Below are 19,329 nucleotides of genomic sequence, written 5' to 3' on the forward strand. Positions count from 1 at the left end.
AGAAATAACAATAACAATTGCAATATCGAGCGCAGCGTTTAAGTAGATTCCGCGTGGAGACTCGCGGAAAAATGAGTTCCATGTTTTCGCGGTACCCCGCACGTCCGATCCAAAGAGAAGATGCCCCGAAGCGAAGCGAGACTCGACGGCGCCTGCGTGACCATGTGACGCCATTGGCGAACCGGGCAGCTCGTCCGCTAGACATTCAGTCTCGCCTCAGCATCGAGTGAGGTTGTATGTGTTCACGGTGCGCACATTGCTTGGCAAGCTATCACGGAAGTAGTAGTCGAAGCTCGAGTTAATCCGACGGTGGTCGCGCTAACGTATTCGAAGGTACAAAAACACGAAACAAACCGGATCGCGTGACGTCGAAAGTCGAGCAAATATCGCGAGGCTGAGTGAACGCTAAACTTTTCCTCGTCCCGTTCGCCTGGAACGGATCGGTCAAAATCGATCGAAACATTGTCAAATAACGAAAGGTGTAACGCAAGCCAGGAACAGGGAAAAAAGGAAAAGTAAAGGAGGAAGAAAGAACGAAAGAGATATTCGCGAAGTTCGTTCGTTCCGCCTGTAGTTATCGTTTGAACGGACGATTAACACGCGATACGCGCGCGTCCCTCTTCGTCTGTTCTTCTTTTTTTTCTTCTTCTTCTAAATCGGACTACGAACGATAAGCCAACCCTCGCATCCCTCGCACCGTTCCAATTAACGTTCCAGTGATAAACACGTGTATCCGAGAGTGCAAGGGACAAAGAGAAAGGGCAACAAGACAGGCAAATTTGTTCATTCTCGTTCCGGACGATGCTACTGCTGTTCGGCGAGTGACAAACTCTAACTAAGGAGGCATACAAACGTATATATACATACGTATAATACATCGTACACACACGTTTATTCCGTAGTGTTTGTCGGTACGTTCGGCTCCGTGAGCACATCGCGGAGAGTACATGCAACGATCGGGTGCGTTGTCGCGTGTGTCGAATCGTCGTTACCCTTACTATGCACACTGAGAGGTACCCGATTACTATGAGAGAATGAGTTGCTCGGTGAAGATTTCGTGCGGTAAGAACTGGAGCGGGTCGCAGCGGAGGATCAATTCCCTCGCGGAGGAAACGACGTGCCCTACGGCTGGAAGCACAAGCTGCGCCGGCTTAGCGGGCCAACCGAACGCCGTAGCGTCGACGTCAACGTCGACCACGGCCACCACGTCCACCACAACCACAACCAACACCGTCAGCCCGAGCACGCTGACCAGCGGTAACCAGAGGCTTGCGCCGCCGCGTCCTGTCAAGTCGATCGCCTCTAGAAAAGGGGAGGATACCACGAAACTGCTCAAGTACATCGACGATAACGTCATCGGCAAGAACGGCACGTTCTTCGGACCATTCGGCCGCAGGAAAGGTCAGTGATCAATATAGTCTTTGCCCCTACCGCCTCCTCCAGCCCTGCTGCCCCCTTGCCCCCCACCAAAACCCTCGAAGCTTCTTCCCTCTTTCTCTTCGCGTCTCTCTGTCGCACTTTCCGTGACTTTCTTGTTCTCTCGGTTTCTCTCTTTCTCCCTCTTCCCATAGCCGCCGACAGTACGCAACGGATGGATCCACGACACAAAGAAACGCGCGTCTAGCAGGGTCCACGAGCTCTCGTTAAGGTCGTCAACATCGTTCGATTAACGCGACACATTACGAGCTGTGTGTGTCCTATCAATAAAATCGAAGGTTCTCGTAGCTTCGACGAGTTCAAATCTGACTACGTACGAGGATGTCCACTGCACCGCTTACCCTCCGTTTCTTTCTATTTATTTTGTCCACCTTGGTTCTAGATCGTTCCACCCAAACACGCGTGCATTTCATAGAATCAGACCGACGAAGTCTCGATGTTTCTCGAGCAGGTGTTTCTGCACCATGTCTGTTTCGCTATGTGTCGGACTGACAGAGGGGATACCTTACAAGTGCACTTGGCATATACCTTTCGTAACACGATACTTCGGCGAGCCGCGCGTGGAAACCTCTGCGTTGCGAGTATGTATCTCCAATTAGGAACATAAAAGCGCGTCGTGCGCTGTTCGCCGCAACTGCGATCGATATCGCGAGGATGATCGTTTCTCCGCGTATCCCCGATTGTTGTTGTTGACGCGATCGCGTGCGTGATACGCGAGATTCTGTGCGAGGTACACAACCTCGCGAAGATCGGTCTTACCCGAGGGTGTTCCATTCCTCCGTTGCAGGTAGAAGCGGCGAGTAGCGAACGTATATACGTATGAACGAGCCGGGTTCGATCGCGTACGACGCTTGCATAATTAATTCCTTTCGGTATTTCGCTTTCGAGTAGCGGTAAGAGAGGAGAGGATATCGAGAGGCGCGGATAATGTAAGCATTCGTTCGTCAACGTAAACACCCGGCGTTCTGCTACGGCAACTCGCATGTTGATTCTGTTAAATATTCAAAGGCACGACAACGTTTGCGCGTCGTATTATTTCGGTGTCGTTGGCCTACGGTCAATCCGGTCGAAGGACATCCATTCTTCTGTCCTTCGCCGAAATTGTCTGTCGGGGTTCGTTTCTTGGTAACACGGCCCGAGCTAGATGTGATCTGCGGCAACGTTATGACGGGATAAGGGACTCGAGAGGCGTCGATCTACCGAGAGCGGAAGCCAGGCTCTCTGCCTCTTTCTTCCGGGTGACTTCGCACCAATCATGGCAACCATGTCGCCCGTCGTAGTTTTGATCGAGTTAGCTATATGTATAGTTCCACCCCAAAGCGTAACTCGGGTGTGTCTATCGTTAGAGAAAGAGAGAAAAGGAGATGATCGTTAGAGAAAGAGGGTACGTCGATGCCGACGATGTTCCGGGATCTCGTGTACATACGCTTCCTGACCGCCGCCCACGGAGGGCCACGTGCGATGCAAATAAATTGCCACCGCCGCCCATTTTAAACGATTCGCCATTAGAGTGTACCTCGTGTTCCGGTTAAACGCTCGCCGATCTAATTTTCCTCGCGAAGTATCCACAAGCTATGTCACTTTAATCATTGTTTCTTAGGTGTCTGGCGACGGATTTATGTAAACAGTAGATAAAGGACGGTGTCGCAATTGCGCAGGAAATTACTAACACGTTCGAGATCGTTCTTTTCGTCACGGGATTCACGCGGCGAGGCTACTTAAACGTTCTTTTCTTTTTTCTCGTTGAATAATAGATTCGCTCGGATGCAGAGAACCCGAGTTGTTGAGTGATTACAACGTTTGATCCGCTTTTTATGCGAACGAGTAAAGTGAACAGTACTGTGTTGTACGTTCTTTTTTTTTTATTGAATATCGTACATAAAGCGATTCTTTTTTTTAAACGTCGATGTTTGTTGTACATTCCAAGATCATAACTACGCGCTTACATTTGTTATTAGCGGTATTCCCGCGAATAGTAACGACAAATATAAAATCAGAATTTTTAGAAATTTGTTTAGCTCCAAGTGTTTTTAATCCGAAAACGTCCGATGGTAGGGAAGGAAATTTAAAAATACTTCGGGGAAAAAATACATTTATAGCTAAAATTCGTCATTCCTATTTGAAACGTTTGGAGATGAAATTAGGAACACGTGAGATTACAGAAAATCGACATCTTCTCCCTCTCTTTTGACAGGAAAGCTATTCGTGGTAACGCTCAGAAATATTCCACCTATTAATAGATCGTGTAATCTGGCAAACAATTATCGTCATTGCTCGCAGACGTAACGCTCTCTGGTAGAGCGAAGAGCGATCGCGAATATCGTACAAATTAATGTGCCATCGGGTTAATCCCGTTCGAGGCAGTGGCATTATTAGCGCTAATAGCCCGGAGCGTGGACGAGACGCGTGATTCACGAGGAGGTCGAAAAAACACGTCGGACCAACGGTCGAAAAACAAGTTTCTCGAGTCGACAGATGGGCCAGATGTGTGTCGGTCGCCCAATCTGCCGATGTACCGATTTGTCATGAGAACGCCGATACGCAAGGTCGTCCGTTTTATCCGGTCTGATGTATACATATCATATCGCTTGAGAGTCGTGCAAGTCTTATAACACGACCGTATAAATCATTGGCGTGTCTCACGTAACGAAAATATGTATATACATATATAATCTGGACGCAGTATAGACAAAAGGAAACAATGTAACGTAGCATCGTTGGACGAGGATGTCACGAATGTCATAATGGCGAACATTTGAAGTGACTCACCTCGAACGAGCGAGAAACGATAGCCGCGAATGCAAGAAGGTGATAAGAGTCAGCGGGTTTACTATGCGAGTAGCGTTATCGAAGTGGGCACAGTCAAGGACTCGACGACGAGTACCTCGAAAGAAAATGAAAACGAAAGTCCCCCTCTGCCTGTAGCCGCAGCCGACATCATCGATGTCGTCATCAGGCGGATATAGCCACGTGGATAGTTTCGTCAAGTGCAAGGTCAACCGGTAAGATGTATCACGATCTTTTTCTTTATCGATATCTTCGCTGCCACGTTATTGACACTGGGAATAATATTTCTTTATCGCACGCGAGAAGTTTTCGTAAGTTGGTGGAGAATTCAGAGATGGATATAAGAGAATCAATCTGTGTCCCAATTTGCAATGATCGTTTATTTGCGTGGGCCAAACGAATTTCTGTTTATGTTTTCTGGCAACGCGAGCTACGTATCGGCGGGAATATTCGCGATAAGATAATCGCCGGAGCAAATTCCGACGTTGCTCGTGTATTCGCGTATCCACGACAAATATTCTCATCGTTCTTCTATCCTGTTGCGTTTTATTACTTTGCAAGCACGGGATATATAGGAGGGAAACTGAAGCCCGATCGATTGTTCGCCATGTGGAAGCGTCTGTAAAAGCGTGACCCAGTTCGTTATGCGTACCGACACCTTGTTGACCTAATTTCAGCCCTTCCGTCGTATAATAGCCGAGTAACGCCCACGAGCGCCCCTTGTCGAGCTCTCTGCAACTTTCCACGGAATCTTAGTTGACAAACGTTGCTCCTGCTTCGTTTTATCCGATGGAAATCAGCCTCGAACGATATTACGGACGACCAATCGCGTGCGTCGCTTCATTTCCAATGCAGTTTCGCATGAACGTAATAAAAGCGGCGACATAACGACGGCCATTGTACTAGAAAACAACGACCGGTATTCATCGTAATTTCGCTCGGGCGAGTTTGCCTTCTCCCTGCTTCCTCTTTTTTTCCGTCTCTCTATTTTTCTATTTTTCTTTTTTCGCGTTCTATGCAAACCGCCATGAACAAAACTACTTGACATTCCACGTAGACCATTCGTAGTAGCTACCATCGAATAACAATCCCGCTGAGTAATTACGTGACGATAATATGACCAGCCATTTGATGGAAAGATTTGCCTGATTCTATACTCGTGCTTTTTTTATCACCATGTTATGTGCAACGCGGTGAAAGCACACGATTTAAATGTGAGAGAATAATCTGATTGTGTGCTTGAGATAGAACATCGTCGATGCCGGTAGTCGAAGTAGATGCGTCCTCTTTCGTCTAACTGTGCCATTAATCGGACGGGCTCATTCTATTGCGGGCAACGCTGCGTCCTCCTGGGCGTTACACGCCGATGACTGTCTAGTATCCGCCGAGTTAATCGCGCAGAGCTGAAAGTCCAACACGTCAGTGTTGTTGAAAAGTCGCGAGAACATGTAGTGGTATCTCGTTCACGTGCCGCAACGATGTTACTCGTGTGTACGCATGGCGTGCACGTCCAGAATTCGAGTCCGATACGACCTAAGAAACGGAGAAATCGCGCGATCCCAGATATCACGATGCTCTGACGGCCTTTTTCTTCTTCTATGAAAACGTCAAACGCTATATGTTATTGTATCTTTTTTACCGCTTCTTATTTTTGTTTTCGTTCTTTGTTTTCTACCCGTCTCTTTCTCGCTCTTTTGGTTTCTTTTTTTCATGTTTATCATCTTTTCTCTCTCTCTCTCTCTCATTTTCTTCAACCGAAAGGCAATTTGCGATGCTCGGCCTCGATCCGAGAATTCGAATTTTAGATAAAGAATCGACGGCGTAGAATATTAATGAGACACTCCGGCGTCGAATTTCGCCAAGCCGCGTAGGAAGTGTATTATACGTTGTACATCGTTCTACGACACAAAAAAAAAAAAGAAATAGAAAGAAAGAGAAAGAGAAAGATTCGTGTTACATCAGAGATTGCGCGGCTCGCGAAACCATCTCTCCTCAAGAGGAAGCCGAGCTAGTGCTATCATTGTACACACATTCTACGCACGTTGTTTTCTCACGGTCTCAAGAGTAGCACCTTGACGGACGTTGTATCTTTGCTTGGACTAGTGTTACGAGCAGCAGCCTCATGCCAACGTCGTTGAATGAAATTCTAGTCTTTTCTCACCTCGTTACGAGAACCAGCGATCGATGAATGCGCTAGAAATATAGCTGGTCGCCTAGATATCGCATAGACGGGATAAAGTAGGAGCGACAGTGGAAAGTAGTGGATATTGCGGTCGTTTTGATGATTCTCGTATCGTATATGCATTTCCTTTGCAATATAGTTGAATAAGACACGCGAGATAACAATTATGTTTGTTTATGCCGAGTGCCCCGGGAATACGATCTCAGGTTCCATTACAGCGGATGTCCGATATTAGATATCTGGCGCTACTGAAAATAGGCATGATGTCACGCAGCAGTAAAAGGACGCGGCATGGAATCCAGCGCGCGCATAGCGAGAATTCTTTTGGAACCCTTTCAAACGGGTAGACCTGTTCCCGGAAACGGACCTTAGCGAACCTTTCGTAAAAACGTGCCATCAGCCAAAGGAGTATCACCGACGTATCACGACAAAAATGTTTATATCTCGCGTGTTATGCGTTGTCGCGATCTCTAAAATCGGTTGGTTGCGACGTGACTCGTGAAGGAGCGGGCGAAATCGCTTTACCACACCCATTTGCCAACGGGCCGCAATAATTCCACACCGCGGGAAAGTAATGCAGTGTGGCATGGCGCGGCGCGGCATGGCGTGGCGTGGCGTGGCGTGGCGTGGCGTGGTGCGGTGCGGTACGGTACGGTGCGGTGCACCGCGCATGGCACGACACATTGTCACCGTCGTTTATGCATAATGTCCTTTCGCGGCGGAGGAAAAGAATGCGCGCAAGCATCGGCCGACGCGAGCGCGTAATCTCGCTGCATAAGGACGAGGAATTACGCCCGGTGACCCGTCGAGAAAGAGAGATCTACTTTCACAAAAAGGTAAACCGCGAGAGGCACGGTTGCTTGAATTTACGCGTTTCGACGTGTCTTCGAGTTTCACCGCTTTTCGCCAATGTACGCTGGAAGATATATCCGCTTTGCTATGACGGTTACCCGGCTGTAATGCCAGCGACCGAGCTAGTTGATTGGAGGAATGAGAGCTAGCGTTTCCCCGAGGGTCGGAACGGCACCGATAGTCACGGTCCGTGGCGACGCGCCGCGATATTCGACATTTTTCGGTGGCTGCAGTTTAATTGAGGTTGACGAGCAACGCGAACAGATATCAGACCCGCGACGTATGTATCGAGGTCAGTGTGCGAGGCGCATGCTGCAGTCGCGATTCACAGAGGCGCAAAACGGTTTTATCGTGCACGAAGATGGGAAACGAGAACGGAAAACGATCGCAATCTATGCGCGTATGTAGGTGATGGATGCGGCGCGTGTCGCGGAGCGTCTCGTCTGGCTGCGTCGCGGCTGCCCCCGAGTCTGCTAACGGGATAACATGAAATCCGGCAGGCCAGGCCTCGTCCTCCGACGTCCCGATTTCCTCATAAGGACGCGTATACCGCGCGACACGATTTTTAGCGACTCCTCTCATCGCTCCAGACCAACCAGCGGATCGCTCGTGGAAACAAGTCGCCACCGAAGAATAACAATCATCGTAACACGTTTATTCGCGGACGTGACTCAGAATTCGACGTTCGTGAGTACGACCAAACCAAACGTGAAGTAATAGCTTTTCGATAGAGTTTAATGTTTGGTTTAAGTTCACGATGCAGCATCGGCTTCCGCGCATTTATTTAACTTCGAAGTGGCGGATGATTTTAACCGAGAAACCATTCAATTAACGACTGCTCGTGTTTGTAAATAACGTGACATGTACCAGTATCGCTATCGTTGATTTATCAAGGCATATATGTACGTCATTTTCTTCAGATGTTTGTTAGCTAAACGGCTAGGTCATCGCGAGAAAGCATTCCACGACGAAGCGATCGTCGTAGAGAGAAAGAGAGAGAGAGAGAGAGAGAGAGAGAGAGAGAGGTTAGCGTCGGAATTATAGAAGTGAACTCAACGGGTGAAAACGTTTACGGATCGAAGATATGCATTAGAAAAAGGTTTCTAGCAAATACATGCGAAAGATCCGGTTTTAAAGGCATTTCATGCTTGCAGATATACGTAACTGTTTTTAATGTTACGAATGGGCATTATGGGCATTATATAATATTGATGTCATATTTGTCGTTGTTGATCGTTCTTATCATAATCATTTAAATGTTTGTCTATGATGTCATTCGCGATATTATTGTATCGAGGTTCTATTGACTGTATTAACTGTGTAAACAACGTGCAAAATTTACTTAACAGAGGAAGGAAAAAATCAACGTGAATACGAACGTGCGGTCACGAGTGTATCTGCAAAATGATGTACATAGTTTTTGCTCGAAGGTACACAGCTATACATTTGCTTTTCATAACCTGTATTGAATCAATCTGCGCAGCTTCGGACCATAATTTACCAAAGTGTTACGTATCGGAGAATGGCACGAAGAGATGCGGCTGATTATCGGTACGTCTCATAGGAATTGATCCTCCTGACCTACGATTATTCTATTATTGATAATGCTACGGAAACATTTTCGAAAGATTCAACTAAACATTATTTACTCGACACGGTTAATCGACGTTCCTTACTTTTAATTAAATTTTTCGTTAAACTCGCGCGACCAAAAGTGAAACTTTCTCGACAGATTAATTCTATGCGATAAAAGCGCGAACCCTCGGTCATCCTCTAATTTTAGAACGCACCGTAAAGCCTTATAGGAGCGGTGAAAAAAGAAAGAACCAACAGCAATCTAGATCCTCGACCAAGATGGATCGAGCGATACGTCATATGTTTCTAAGAGACCGTCCTTTCCAGTTCGAGAACTTAAATGTTTCTGTACACGTAAGGTTTTATATGTCGAGGACGCTTATTTGGGCGTAAGAAAGTCCACGTGCGAAGAATCCGCGCAAATCGCAACAGATACGTTCCCTTCACTCTTCCTTCCTTCGACCGACCAGCTACAATAACGACCTTACACTGTCGAACGGTAGCGTTCGTTAAATAATTTCATCGACAAGCTTCGAAATATTTGACCTTTGCCAACCCATCCGTCCGCGGTTCGCTTATCGAGCGCGCTTGTATACGCGCGTACGAACTGAGGAAGCGGAGAGGGAGGGGGGGAAAAAATAAGAGAAGCCGGCATTACGGAACGAGTGGTAAGGAACGGAGCTCGCGTGAAATGTGGTTTCTTAAAGGCCGCGCGGCGCGAAAGAAACACCGGTTGAAATGCAGTGCGCAAAAACGTGCGTGCGTACGTGCATTCGTGGAAAAGGAACGGAGAAATACGCGGCGCGCATTGCACCGCAGTAACGTAATGCAATATTGTCACGCGCGGGATAAAATTGCGCCCGAAACGTGGCGTATCCCAAAAACAATTTCGCGATCAATGCGATGAAGCGTTTGGCGCATTCTTTGAAAAATGTTGCGCTGTGTCGACACGTGTTGATAAATAAACGAACGCGTGGGTGTAACAAGCTTGCAGGGAAATTGGAAATATTGGAAGCGTTACATAAAGCCGGATAAATAGGGAACGAAATGAAATAAAGATACGTAGAGTGTTGCGTTAGAAAAAAGGAAAATTCGATAGGTTTGAAATCGTGGATGCTGTTGCATGCACGAAAGACGCGCGCATGCGCGGCGCGGGTGCAATTGCAAATCGGTCGAGCCGCGGCCAACGAGCTCAGCCGGGAATTCACGAACATTGCCGAACGTTCACCCGCGCGGCAACCGTGCGTAGATCCGATAGATTGTTACGCTTTGCTCGGTCTGCTCTGCTTCTCGTGCGTTACGTAACGCTTGTACGCACTACGTAAGCGGTGCAGCCGGAAGAGAAGCGTCGCTGGGTATCTAAATTCCGCGGCCGCTAAGGGGAAGCGAGTGCTATCGCGACGCGACACCTGATAGCTATCTGTTCGTCGTAGGCCTCGCATGTGTGGTCGAAAAGAAAGTTCTGCTGGTTATTTTCTCTTCCTTTTGTTGGCTTCCAACTCGAAATCGTAGCTGACGGAAAGATGGAGCGAGAGCGATCTCTTTCTCTCTTTGCCAATTATATCGATGATTCATTGCTGTTCGTTTATGTAAACTCGTTTCTGTCTGGTTAGGTTGGTCCAACGATCGAACGTTGCTCCGATATGTTTTGAAGTCAGCTTTCTCTGTTATTAGATTTTGACCTAGTTTCGATTAAAATCTTCTCACTACTTTTAATCAGATCTTCTATATAGGGAACATACATCAGTTTTCATAGAATTTATCATATCCATATAAATACATTAGAGAACATAAATTAATTTTTATTTCATTTCTATACGTACTATCGAAGGAACGAATATCGCGTTTGTAGGATGGTTCTAGAAGCTGTGACGAATATGGTTCCTCCTTGGATTGATAGAAGACAAGAACGGATTAGATTTACCGTCGGCTGTTCTCCGGTAACATGATTATTTCTCACGTGTGACGGCGCGAGTCATCATAAAGTAATAAACCCGTCGTTCGTTAGAGACGCTATATTGTAAGAACGTAATCCTCGTTAAGCTGTTTACTTCATTTTTTTTTCTTTATTAGCACGTTTTATCTTCGCTTAGAAACTGGCTACAATATCTCGAATATAAACGAACCATACATTCATAGATTACTATGCCTTCGACGGCCATTGCGTCTTATGTTAATGATTAAGTTCGCAATGTTAAATCGATTGAAAGCAACTGAGCTCCGTCACATTAGTGTTTGCATGAAAGCATACGAAAAAGCGTCTCGGTTCCAAACCGATACGTATGTGAACGAACAGACTACCGGTGAGGTCGCACAATGGCATGCACCGGATGCACGTTGAAGTTTCTCGGTTTCGATGAGAACGCCAGGTTGCACATCGGTCGTCTGTGAATGCTCGTCCATTCGTTACCCAGCGCGGCGCTCTGTTGCATTGTTCCTTTTTGTCATACGAAAAGTAAAAAAAAAAAAAAAAGAAGAGAGAATAAAGAGAGAAGGAAAGTAATCCATCTATCGTGAGTGAAAAAATCGAGCTCGGTATTGCTCGTCGTTGTTTCTATCTTTGTTGTCTTGGCTGTAACGAAGAATGGCAACGGCACATTCTCGATTCACTCTCAGGAACGGAGATAATAAAAATACATCTTGAACAAGAGGAACATAGTCGACCGTGTCCGGTTCGATTCTCGAAAGAATAGAGACGCTAATCGATGTAGTGTGAGGTCACGGAGGTACCAGTAGAGCGAAGAAAATTGCCGTGCCACGATGGATGACACGTCTTTCTCCATGATCGTTTCCCAGATTTTGTCGCTGACGTCACCGTGTATCCAAAATGGCCGAACGTCAGAGATGCCAACGATCGCGTCGAAACGTGCATTATCGCGGGCGTGGTACGTAAATAGCTACGGTTTCTGGCGAGAAAAATCTCCTCAACGAGACCCGTTCCGTAAAAGTACCTCTTGAAATAAAACGCGTATCCACGACGTCGTACGATCATCCGAACCATCTTTTGTTTCCTCCCTCCCTCCGGTCTCTTTCTTTCATCTTACGTCCCTGTTTCTCTCTTCACTTACACCCTGCACGATGGTTCTTTCCCTTTACCTCTTCCCCGTATCCTCACCTCATTCTCGTTCGTTCCTCTCCCTCTCCAACCGTTGTCGACCCAGAGAACTTGCGCGTTTGTGTATACGTCCACGCGCTGTCCTCTCTTCCCAACGGTAATTCGCTTTTATGAGAACCGGAGGTTGCTCGGGCGTACCGAGGCGACGACGAGTCTCAAGGTCGTGCTATCGATCCGCCACCCTTCGCGGTTCCCTTGCCACTCTCTGTCCGATTTACTTTGCTCCAGCTCTCTATCTGCTCCCGGAGAGTGTCACGAGTTCTTTTTCTCCCTTTCTCGTGCTTGTGCAGCCCTCTTGCCCGTTAACGTCTGACGTCACCGGTATCGATGCCACCGAACAGCATGGAACGGGACGAAACTGGTTCCATTGTAGGCGACATTTACGGGTTATGATCGTTCGTTGACTTCCCGCCTGGTAGCAGGTAACGCCTGTTTGATACATAGTTCTCGGGGAAGGTCGTTCGCCGGTAATCAGATCGGTTTGTCTCGTGTTACGCCCTCGATAAGAAGCAGCGATTCGCTTTTTGCGCGCACGCGCACCCGAGCTTCGGATATTCGTGTTTCGTTCTATACGAACCTTCTGGTTCTTTATTCTGGATCGAATCGAGCAACGGTCGAAAATTTTACGTGCTGGACTAGCGGCGCGCGTAAAGTATTTTTTTTTTTTTTGCGTTAGATCAAGGTCCGTTATTAATGGAGGCGTGGAAAGAAGGATGACGGTGCTCGACAAAGGTCGGAGCTGTTTGGGAAATACTCACGGAACAGTTAGCGAGCGGCGCAACTCGACGCATGCTTTTACCAATTTAATGCATAATGCAATGAAAATAATCAAGATGAATGCGACTATTGCTGTTTGTACGCCGTCGGCATATGTACATCGACGTGTGTTCTACAACGATCGACGCGTTCACCGCACGCGATTGCCGCAAAAACATTACTCCGCATGGCGACCGATCGAACAGTTATCTGTGTCAATTATATCTTTCGACTCGCGTGGTTTTGTTGACTTTGCGGAGTCTATCGGCTTTCCGAGATACACACGTCGTCGTTGCTTCTTGGAAAATTCACCGGCTCGTCCATGTACTAGATCTCGTCTATGAAAACCTGGCAACAAAATCTCGATAGACTTTAATAGCCAACGAAGTCGTTCCACGAATTGCTACTCGGTTAATCGGGACGTTCGCGAATGATATGGTACTCGAGCAATGCGATCGTATCTATATGTCGCTTCGTATTGCGATACGACAAAAAAAAAAAAAAAAAAGAGAAAAAAAGGAAGAAAACGATCAGCAACGTTGTTCGAGGCGAACGTTTCGTTTCTAAATTATTACGTTTCATGCAAGATCTAGAAGAGTTGGATCGACACGGGTCTAGGTGAAAGTGCTCGAATCAACGTGCCGCATGAGCAACCATGGCCCCTCGCCTATTCGCAATATCGATCGATCGGCTTTCCTGTTCCCTATCTGGCGCATAACTTTTAAACTCGATTGGATAAAAATTCGCGAAAGACATCACGAATTTCCTAGTTCGCCTCGATAAACGATGCTTGTACCGTTACTCGACAAAAAAGGCTTTGACAAGCTGGTCGTTTCGAGATACCCGCGGCCACGCTGATCTCATCTGCCGCTCGTTTCTTTCAGTCACTTTCCCTTCTCTATACAAATATTACGAAAGTCCGCGCGCTGCCAAACGGTGATACCTCCGGAAGAGAGGAGAAGGTGTACTTACGCGCGAAACAACGAGAGTGTGTTGTGTGAGAAGTTGTAATATGGGTGTGTATGTTGGAAATGTACGTGCGATTTCGCACGATTCACAGTGGAGAAAGAGAGAAAGGAAAAGGAGAGGAAAACCTGAGAGTTTCTATGGAAATATGTGCAAATAATCTATCGGCACAAGCTTGCGCGCTCGAGCACCTGTGTAGGCTCGTGAGTGCCAGTTAATTTTATTTCTTAAATTGCTGCTAAGTTGATCTCTCATTTGCATGCTTAAGTCGGATATCGATATCGACGCCGTCGCTTTCCACGCTTCTCTCAACACTATCGATCTGTATACAAATGCACTGACACAGATCAGATTTCCCTGGAAAACCTCTGGGAAACCTACGGAACGCTTTCATGCTATTTCTTGTGAAAAACGTAAGTTTCGAAACTCATATTTAGACATGTATATTACGAATGATTATGATTCGATAGCTACAGGATAAAAGTAAATAAAACCAAATGTCGCAAAATCGATACGAAAATTGATTTTAGATACGTTTTAGAACCAATTTTTAGTCAAAAATAACTTAGAATACATTTGAAAATCGATAATAAGTCGTAATCGAATTAGCAAACAGTTACTCGGTATGGCTGTTTTAAGAAGCAAAATCAATATTACATCTATCTTCGATCTTCCAAAATACTTCACTAAAGAAATAAATAAACAGTCGTACTTCCTATAAATTTAAACTTGATCTTAGAAAAGCCAGTCGATATTTTTATTCTATAACATGACCACGTCCGTGTAACTTGTTTTGCATGATTGACGATGGATTGCATGAAATGAGAGTGCGAGGGAAAATGGTGTACGCCGTGATCCGTCAACGACAACAGCAGACAGTCGTCACATTAGAATTCGTCATAATGCGCCTTAATTTTGCTTTTCTTTCTGTGTGGCGAGTGCCAAGCTACATCTGCGCGGCCATCGATCATTAATTATATATTTTCAAGAGGTAGCATGGTCTGGCAAATTGTACCCGGGGAAATAAAAGGATCGATACTGCGTTTTGTCCGGGGATCTGTTTCTTGCTTGGTTACCTTGCTCATCAGGTCGCGATAATAACGTTAACAGCGTTGGAAGAAGAAGGCGAACACAATGACACGTGTACTATGCTATACATCAAGATATTTCTACGAAAGCCGAGTTAATGATACTTCAACAGTGCTACATTATACGCCCAGATATCGATAAATCGATTATCTTTACCCACTTTTAAAACGTATAAATAAAGAAGGGTCAGTCGGTTATAGTTTAGACTAGACCCTGTCACTAATACACTGTCAGAAAGTAATACAATTTTCGCGGAAAGATATCGGTTTCCGTGCCTTATTCTTATAGTTGATGGCCGCTTATTCCGAAGGAAAGGTAAAGGTAACGGTTGTCTTTCAAAAAAACCTTCGGATGCCCCACAATCGCACGGTCTTTACATTAACATCTAAAAGCGTCCGCGAAGTGAATCGATCGATGGGTTTGACAAAAAAATCTCGTCGAACGATTGGCTGTTTTCTTCTGTGTGAGCAATCGTGTCCGGAAGGCGGGACCTAGAAGCGGCACGGATTGTGGTAAACATTTGCCTAGTCATCGTTTGAACGGATCGGTTGGAACAGAAGAAGCGAAGATGGAAGAGGATCGTGCGCGATGTCCCGATTACGCTTTCTATTTTCACCGAGCATTTTCGCGAGCGGTGTCTCGTTCGTCGTTAATCACCGCTAGTCGTGCGTCACAGCGCAAATATTTCTGGACGCGGCGGTAACGCGCGCGGATGGCCTGAGAAGATCGCAATGGAGCGTGAGGACGCGTTCGTCCAGGTACGGCCGTTTTCGAAGAAACGAGGCAAGCGCGTGGCGATTGGTCGCGAGACGCGCGGTGGCTAACGGTAACGCACACTCGCGCGAACACGCGGTGCGACCGGTTCGATAAACGCACCGAAAATATTCGCGCGTTACGTGCGTCCGTGACCCAAAACTGTCCGTCAATTCCGATCTTGGAGATCGGGACTGACTAACGAGCCGGAGGCGTTCAGTGACGCGAGCTCTCCGGATACAGAGTGTCGATTAAATTAGACGAGAAGCCAATTAGAATTTGCTACCACTTAAACCACTCGACGAGCCGGCAATCCCATCGCAAGCGTCGATACGCGAAGCATTCATGGCCGATCCGAGTCCTACTCAACAGTTAGTTAGCTCTCGTTCTCGGGTCAAATCGTTCGGTTCTTTTTCTTCGTGATAATTGGCAACGCTTTCGTGTCCACGAACGAGGATACTCATAACTTTGCGTCTTCGACGAATCTGCAATTCAACGTTGCAGTGCGAAGGAGGTCAGCTGCGTGAACGGATACGACTATTAGAATCACAAAGTAGTTGTTAGACGTCGTGTTTGGCGCCCTTTTACGAAGGGCGCCTTCGTCGCTGCGCTTTTCATTACTTCATTTCCTTTCAATTGGAACTCGTTAAAAGGATCGGTCGTCGGTACTGGGCCGCTAAGCGCGCGCGTCTTCTCCCCTGACGTCAACGATGCTGGCGAGATACCCGGCGGGGAATGGGAATGGATGAAACACGGCGCAAGCGTAGCGATATTCCCTTTGAAAATTTATCCGTTTGACAAATTGCGACCGATTGTACATGCTTTGGCTCGGAAGATTACACCGTAAGAACGGATCGAAATGAAAGGTCGCGAAGAAAACACGGTTTCTAGAACGAAAAACGTTTCCTAATGCCAACGTGGACGGACCTTGAATTATACACTGACTCCTTTATTTATGCGCTCCCACGAACGGAGCCTAAAAGTAGGCCGATGCACCTATAAGTTCGTTAGGATGAACCGGCTGGGTTTTAACTTATGCACACAAACTGATCGAAGGCGATCCGCGAAAGCAAACGAACATCGACGTTCTTGTGAAAACACCTACGAGCGTTATACACCACGACGATTTTAATTCTCGTTGTGACGTCCAAGTTTCCATTTTCGTGACTGTTTCTCAACCACCTCTGTATCTTACTCTTTTTCTTTTCTTTTTTCCTTTTTTGTCATTCTTCAATATCTTTGAAAGGAAAAGAGAAAAGAAGGGAAGAACGATACCTTTGTTCCGATCCGTTAGATGTCACCAAGATAACCGATCTTTCGTAGCAGTTCAGTCGATTCTCGGATTCTTCCATCGTTCTTTAAGCAACGTCGCGTCGCACTACGCATTCCGATGTTCTCGAAGAAATTGTGAACGGCCGTTGGCGTGATTTCGCAGTCGTCGTGTGTTCCATTGCAACTTGGAAACCTTGCCGCGGCGAGCAACAGTCGAACGAGCGGCGCGCGTAACATAATCCGCGTGACCGATTTTGCAATCAGGAACGAAAGTGCGCGAACCACGGCAATTGACTCGTTATCGGCCCGTTATGGTGAAATCAATTGCATCGCGCCAGCCGTTTTACCGTGTCTCTGACAACCAAAGACCCATAAAGTACATCAATATTCATAAAATTCACCTTCCTCGCTCATAATTATCCCCAAATCAAACGGAGTTGTTCGCATACGCGATTCACGTTGGCTCTACACTTTCTCTATCCGCAGTATCACGTTTCTTGATTCCGTTTATGGAATTTTTATCGATCGCCGGCCGAACTCTTATTACCCGAATCATCGAATTCGCGTGAAAGCGAATCGTCGTCGTTATATCATACGGATCTTTCCTATACGTCCTTTTATTTCCCTGTAAATGAATTTTCTTGTATAACGACACGCGTAGTTTTGCTTTGGTACATTGATTAAAAATGTGTCGATCTAAACGTGCATCTTTCATAATTTCCCTTTTGTTCTACGCGCCATTGTTCGGTTACAATGTCCTTCCTTCCTCTCGAGTGGTCGCGGAAGTAAAAATGGTTCGCAGAGTGCATGAACCGGTTGTAACCTCTTACGAGCTCGTTAAAGCACCATTTCAGCCGAGCGGATGTGCTCAAATCTGCTTCTCCGAATATCAATGTCCGCCGAGAACGTCGAAACGAGAAATAATTGGTACCGTAGAGGGACGATGAACCTTTATTATCTGCCATGCACACGAGTCCTCTTGTCCCCCAAACGAGCCGATAAGCTGCGTCGTGTCGCATGCGCGCGCGGCGCAATGGAATAAGCCACGCATCGCCATTACGCACAGACAACACGCCAGACTACGCAGGGTGGATACTTGTTTCAGTCAGCGAAGCGAATTCCTGGCGTGGTGCCTATCGAAAGGTGCGATTCCTGTGTTTGGCTTTCGTGGCAGGAATCGAATACATTGTATTTCGCCGTTTCGCGTATCCTGCTGGATCGTAGTTTTATTTTCGGCCACCCTCTACACTGTATATAGCGCGCAAGATTTCCGCGCGAACGTTTTCTATGTGGGAAACTTTTCCAGTAACGATTTGTTTTCCAAGGTAATGATATATTGTATGACACACGTCGACGCTACGCGAGATAAAGAATGCGAAACACAATCCGTGTTGGATACGTTCGAACTGACTAGATCAAATTTTTGCAACGTCGTCTGTTACATCTAATTTCTTTATCGTTGAATGGTCGACAGTTGACAATCCATGAATTGACCGAGGTCGCGTATACAACGTGATAATAATATGCACAACTTGCCGTTTTACGTGTGTCGTAACTCAAACAACGAGGGTTTTATAATCATCTCGAACTAAAAATCGTGTAGGGTCGCGGCGAGTCCAACGATGACCAGGCCTGCGTGCGTTCATGCAATAAAGCGTGGTCGTTGCATCGAGCTACGGCTGTTGTGCTTGTGTCCATCGTTATTTCCTTTGAGTCACAGAGTTCGGAACGGCTACAGCCATGCACCGATTCCGCTTATATTTATACCACGATCTAAAAGCGACCAAGAAAAGAATATCTCCCTCTTGTCCGAACGTTGACCCACGACTCGCTGATGATCCGTTCCAGGTCGGTACATTCATAGACAGAGCTGTTTTCCTTTCTTATTCGGCCGCGAGTATCTTTCTTCGTAGCTCGCAATCTCACCCTTCCACCGGTGTCGCTTCAGCCCTCGGTGCTACTCGTCATCGTAAAAAGACAATGCCCTGGAGATGAGCCAAGCCGAGCCTATAGACCACTCTCTCGTTCGAGCACAGCTACCTATCGCGTAGTAGACGGCCTATCCCCACCTCCGATGTCGTCAGTTACTCCGATATACGCGTGTCATGCCTCCACCCCCTCCAACCCCTCTTCCACCTCTTCTGCTTCTTCGTCGCCTTGTTTTTCTTCCTTTCTTTCCTTTTTGCTAGCCGCTCGCGTAGAGTAGCCGCGATTCTATCGAGTTCGTGACTGTCGTCGATCCATCGTACAAAAGCCCAGACCATCTGCTCGTAGACACACGTGTGCCAAGTCGACCGTATCGCGGCAAAACTGTTCGCTGCTTTCGCTTCGACCAGACGGACGTGACGTCCTCGTCGATGTCGTTAGTTTCCTCTCGATCTTCTTCGTTCTTGAGAGAGTTCTCGTTCGTGACAATACTAACCGGACGATATCTCATCTCCCTTTCTATCGAATCGAATGCCACCTTCGGTTATTCCCTTTCGTTATCACTCGCGTCTCCGGCGAGACTCGCGCAGCCTGTCCCGGAAACGCTCGATCACTTTCT

The 19,329-nt window shown here is 46.8% G+C and overlaps 1 protein-coding gene across 1 annotated transcript in view; it reads left to right on the plus strand.

The window, feature by feature from the left end:
* The first annotated feature begins 222 nt into the window (after positions 1-222).
* Positions 223-19,329, plus strand: part of LOC122575761 — a 54,661-nt gene continuing 35,554 nt past the window's right edge. The window contains exon 1 of the mRNA XM_043745151.1: positions 223-1,401. Within this exon, the coding sequence (XP_043601086.1) occupies positions 1,035-1,401 (367 nt within the window). The 5' untranslated portion in view covers positions 223-1,034. The remainder of the gene's footprint in view (positions 1,402-19,329) is intronic.

This window comes from Bombus pyrosoma, linkage group LG2 (assembly GCF_014825855.1).
Source record: "Bombus pyrosoma isolate SC7728 linkage group LG2, ASM1482585v1, whole genome shotgun sequence".
In the NCBI taxonomy this organism is placed as follows: Eukaryota; Metazoa; Arthropoda; class Insecta; order Hymenoptera; family Apidae; genus Bombus; species Bombus pyrosoma.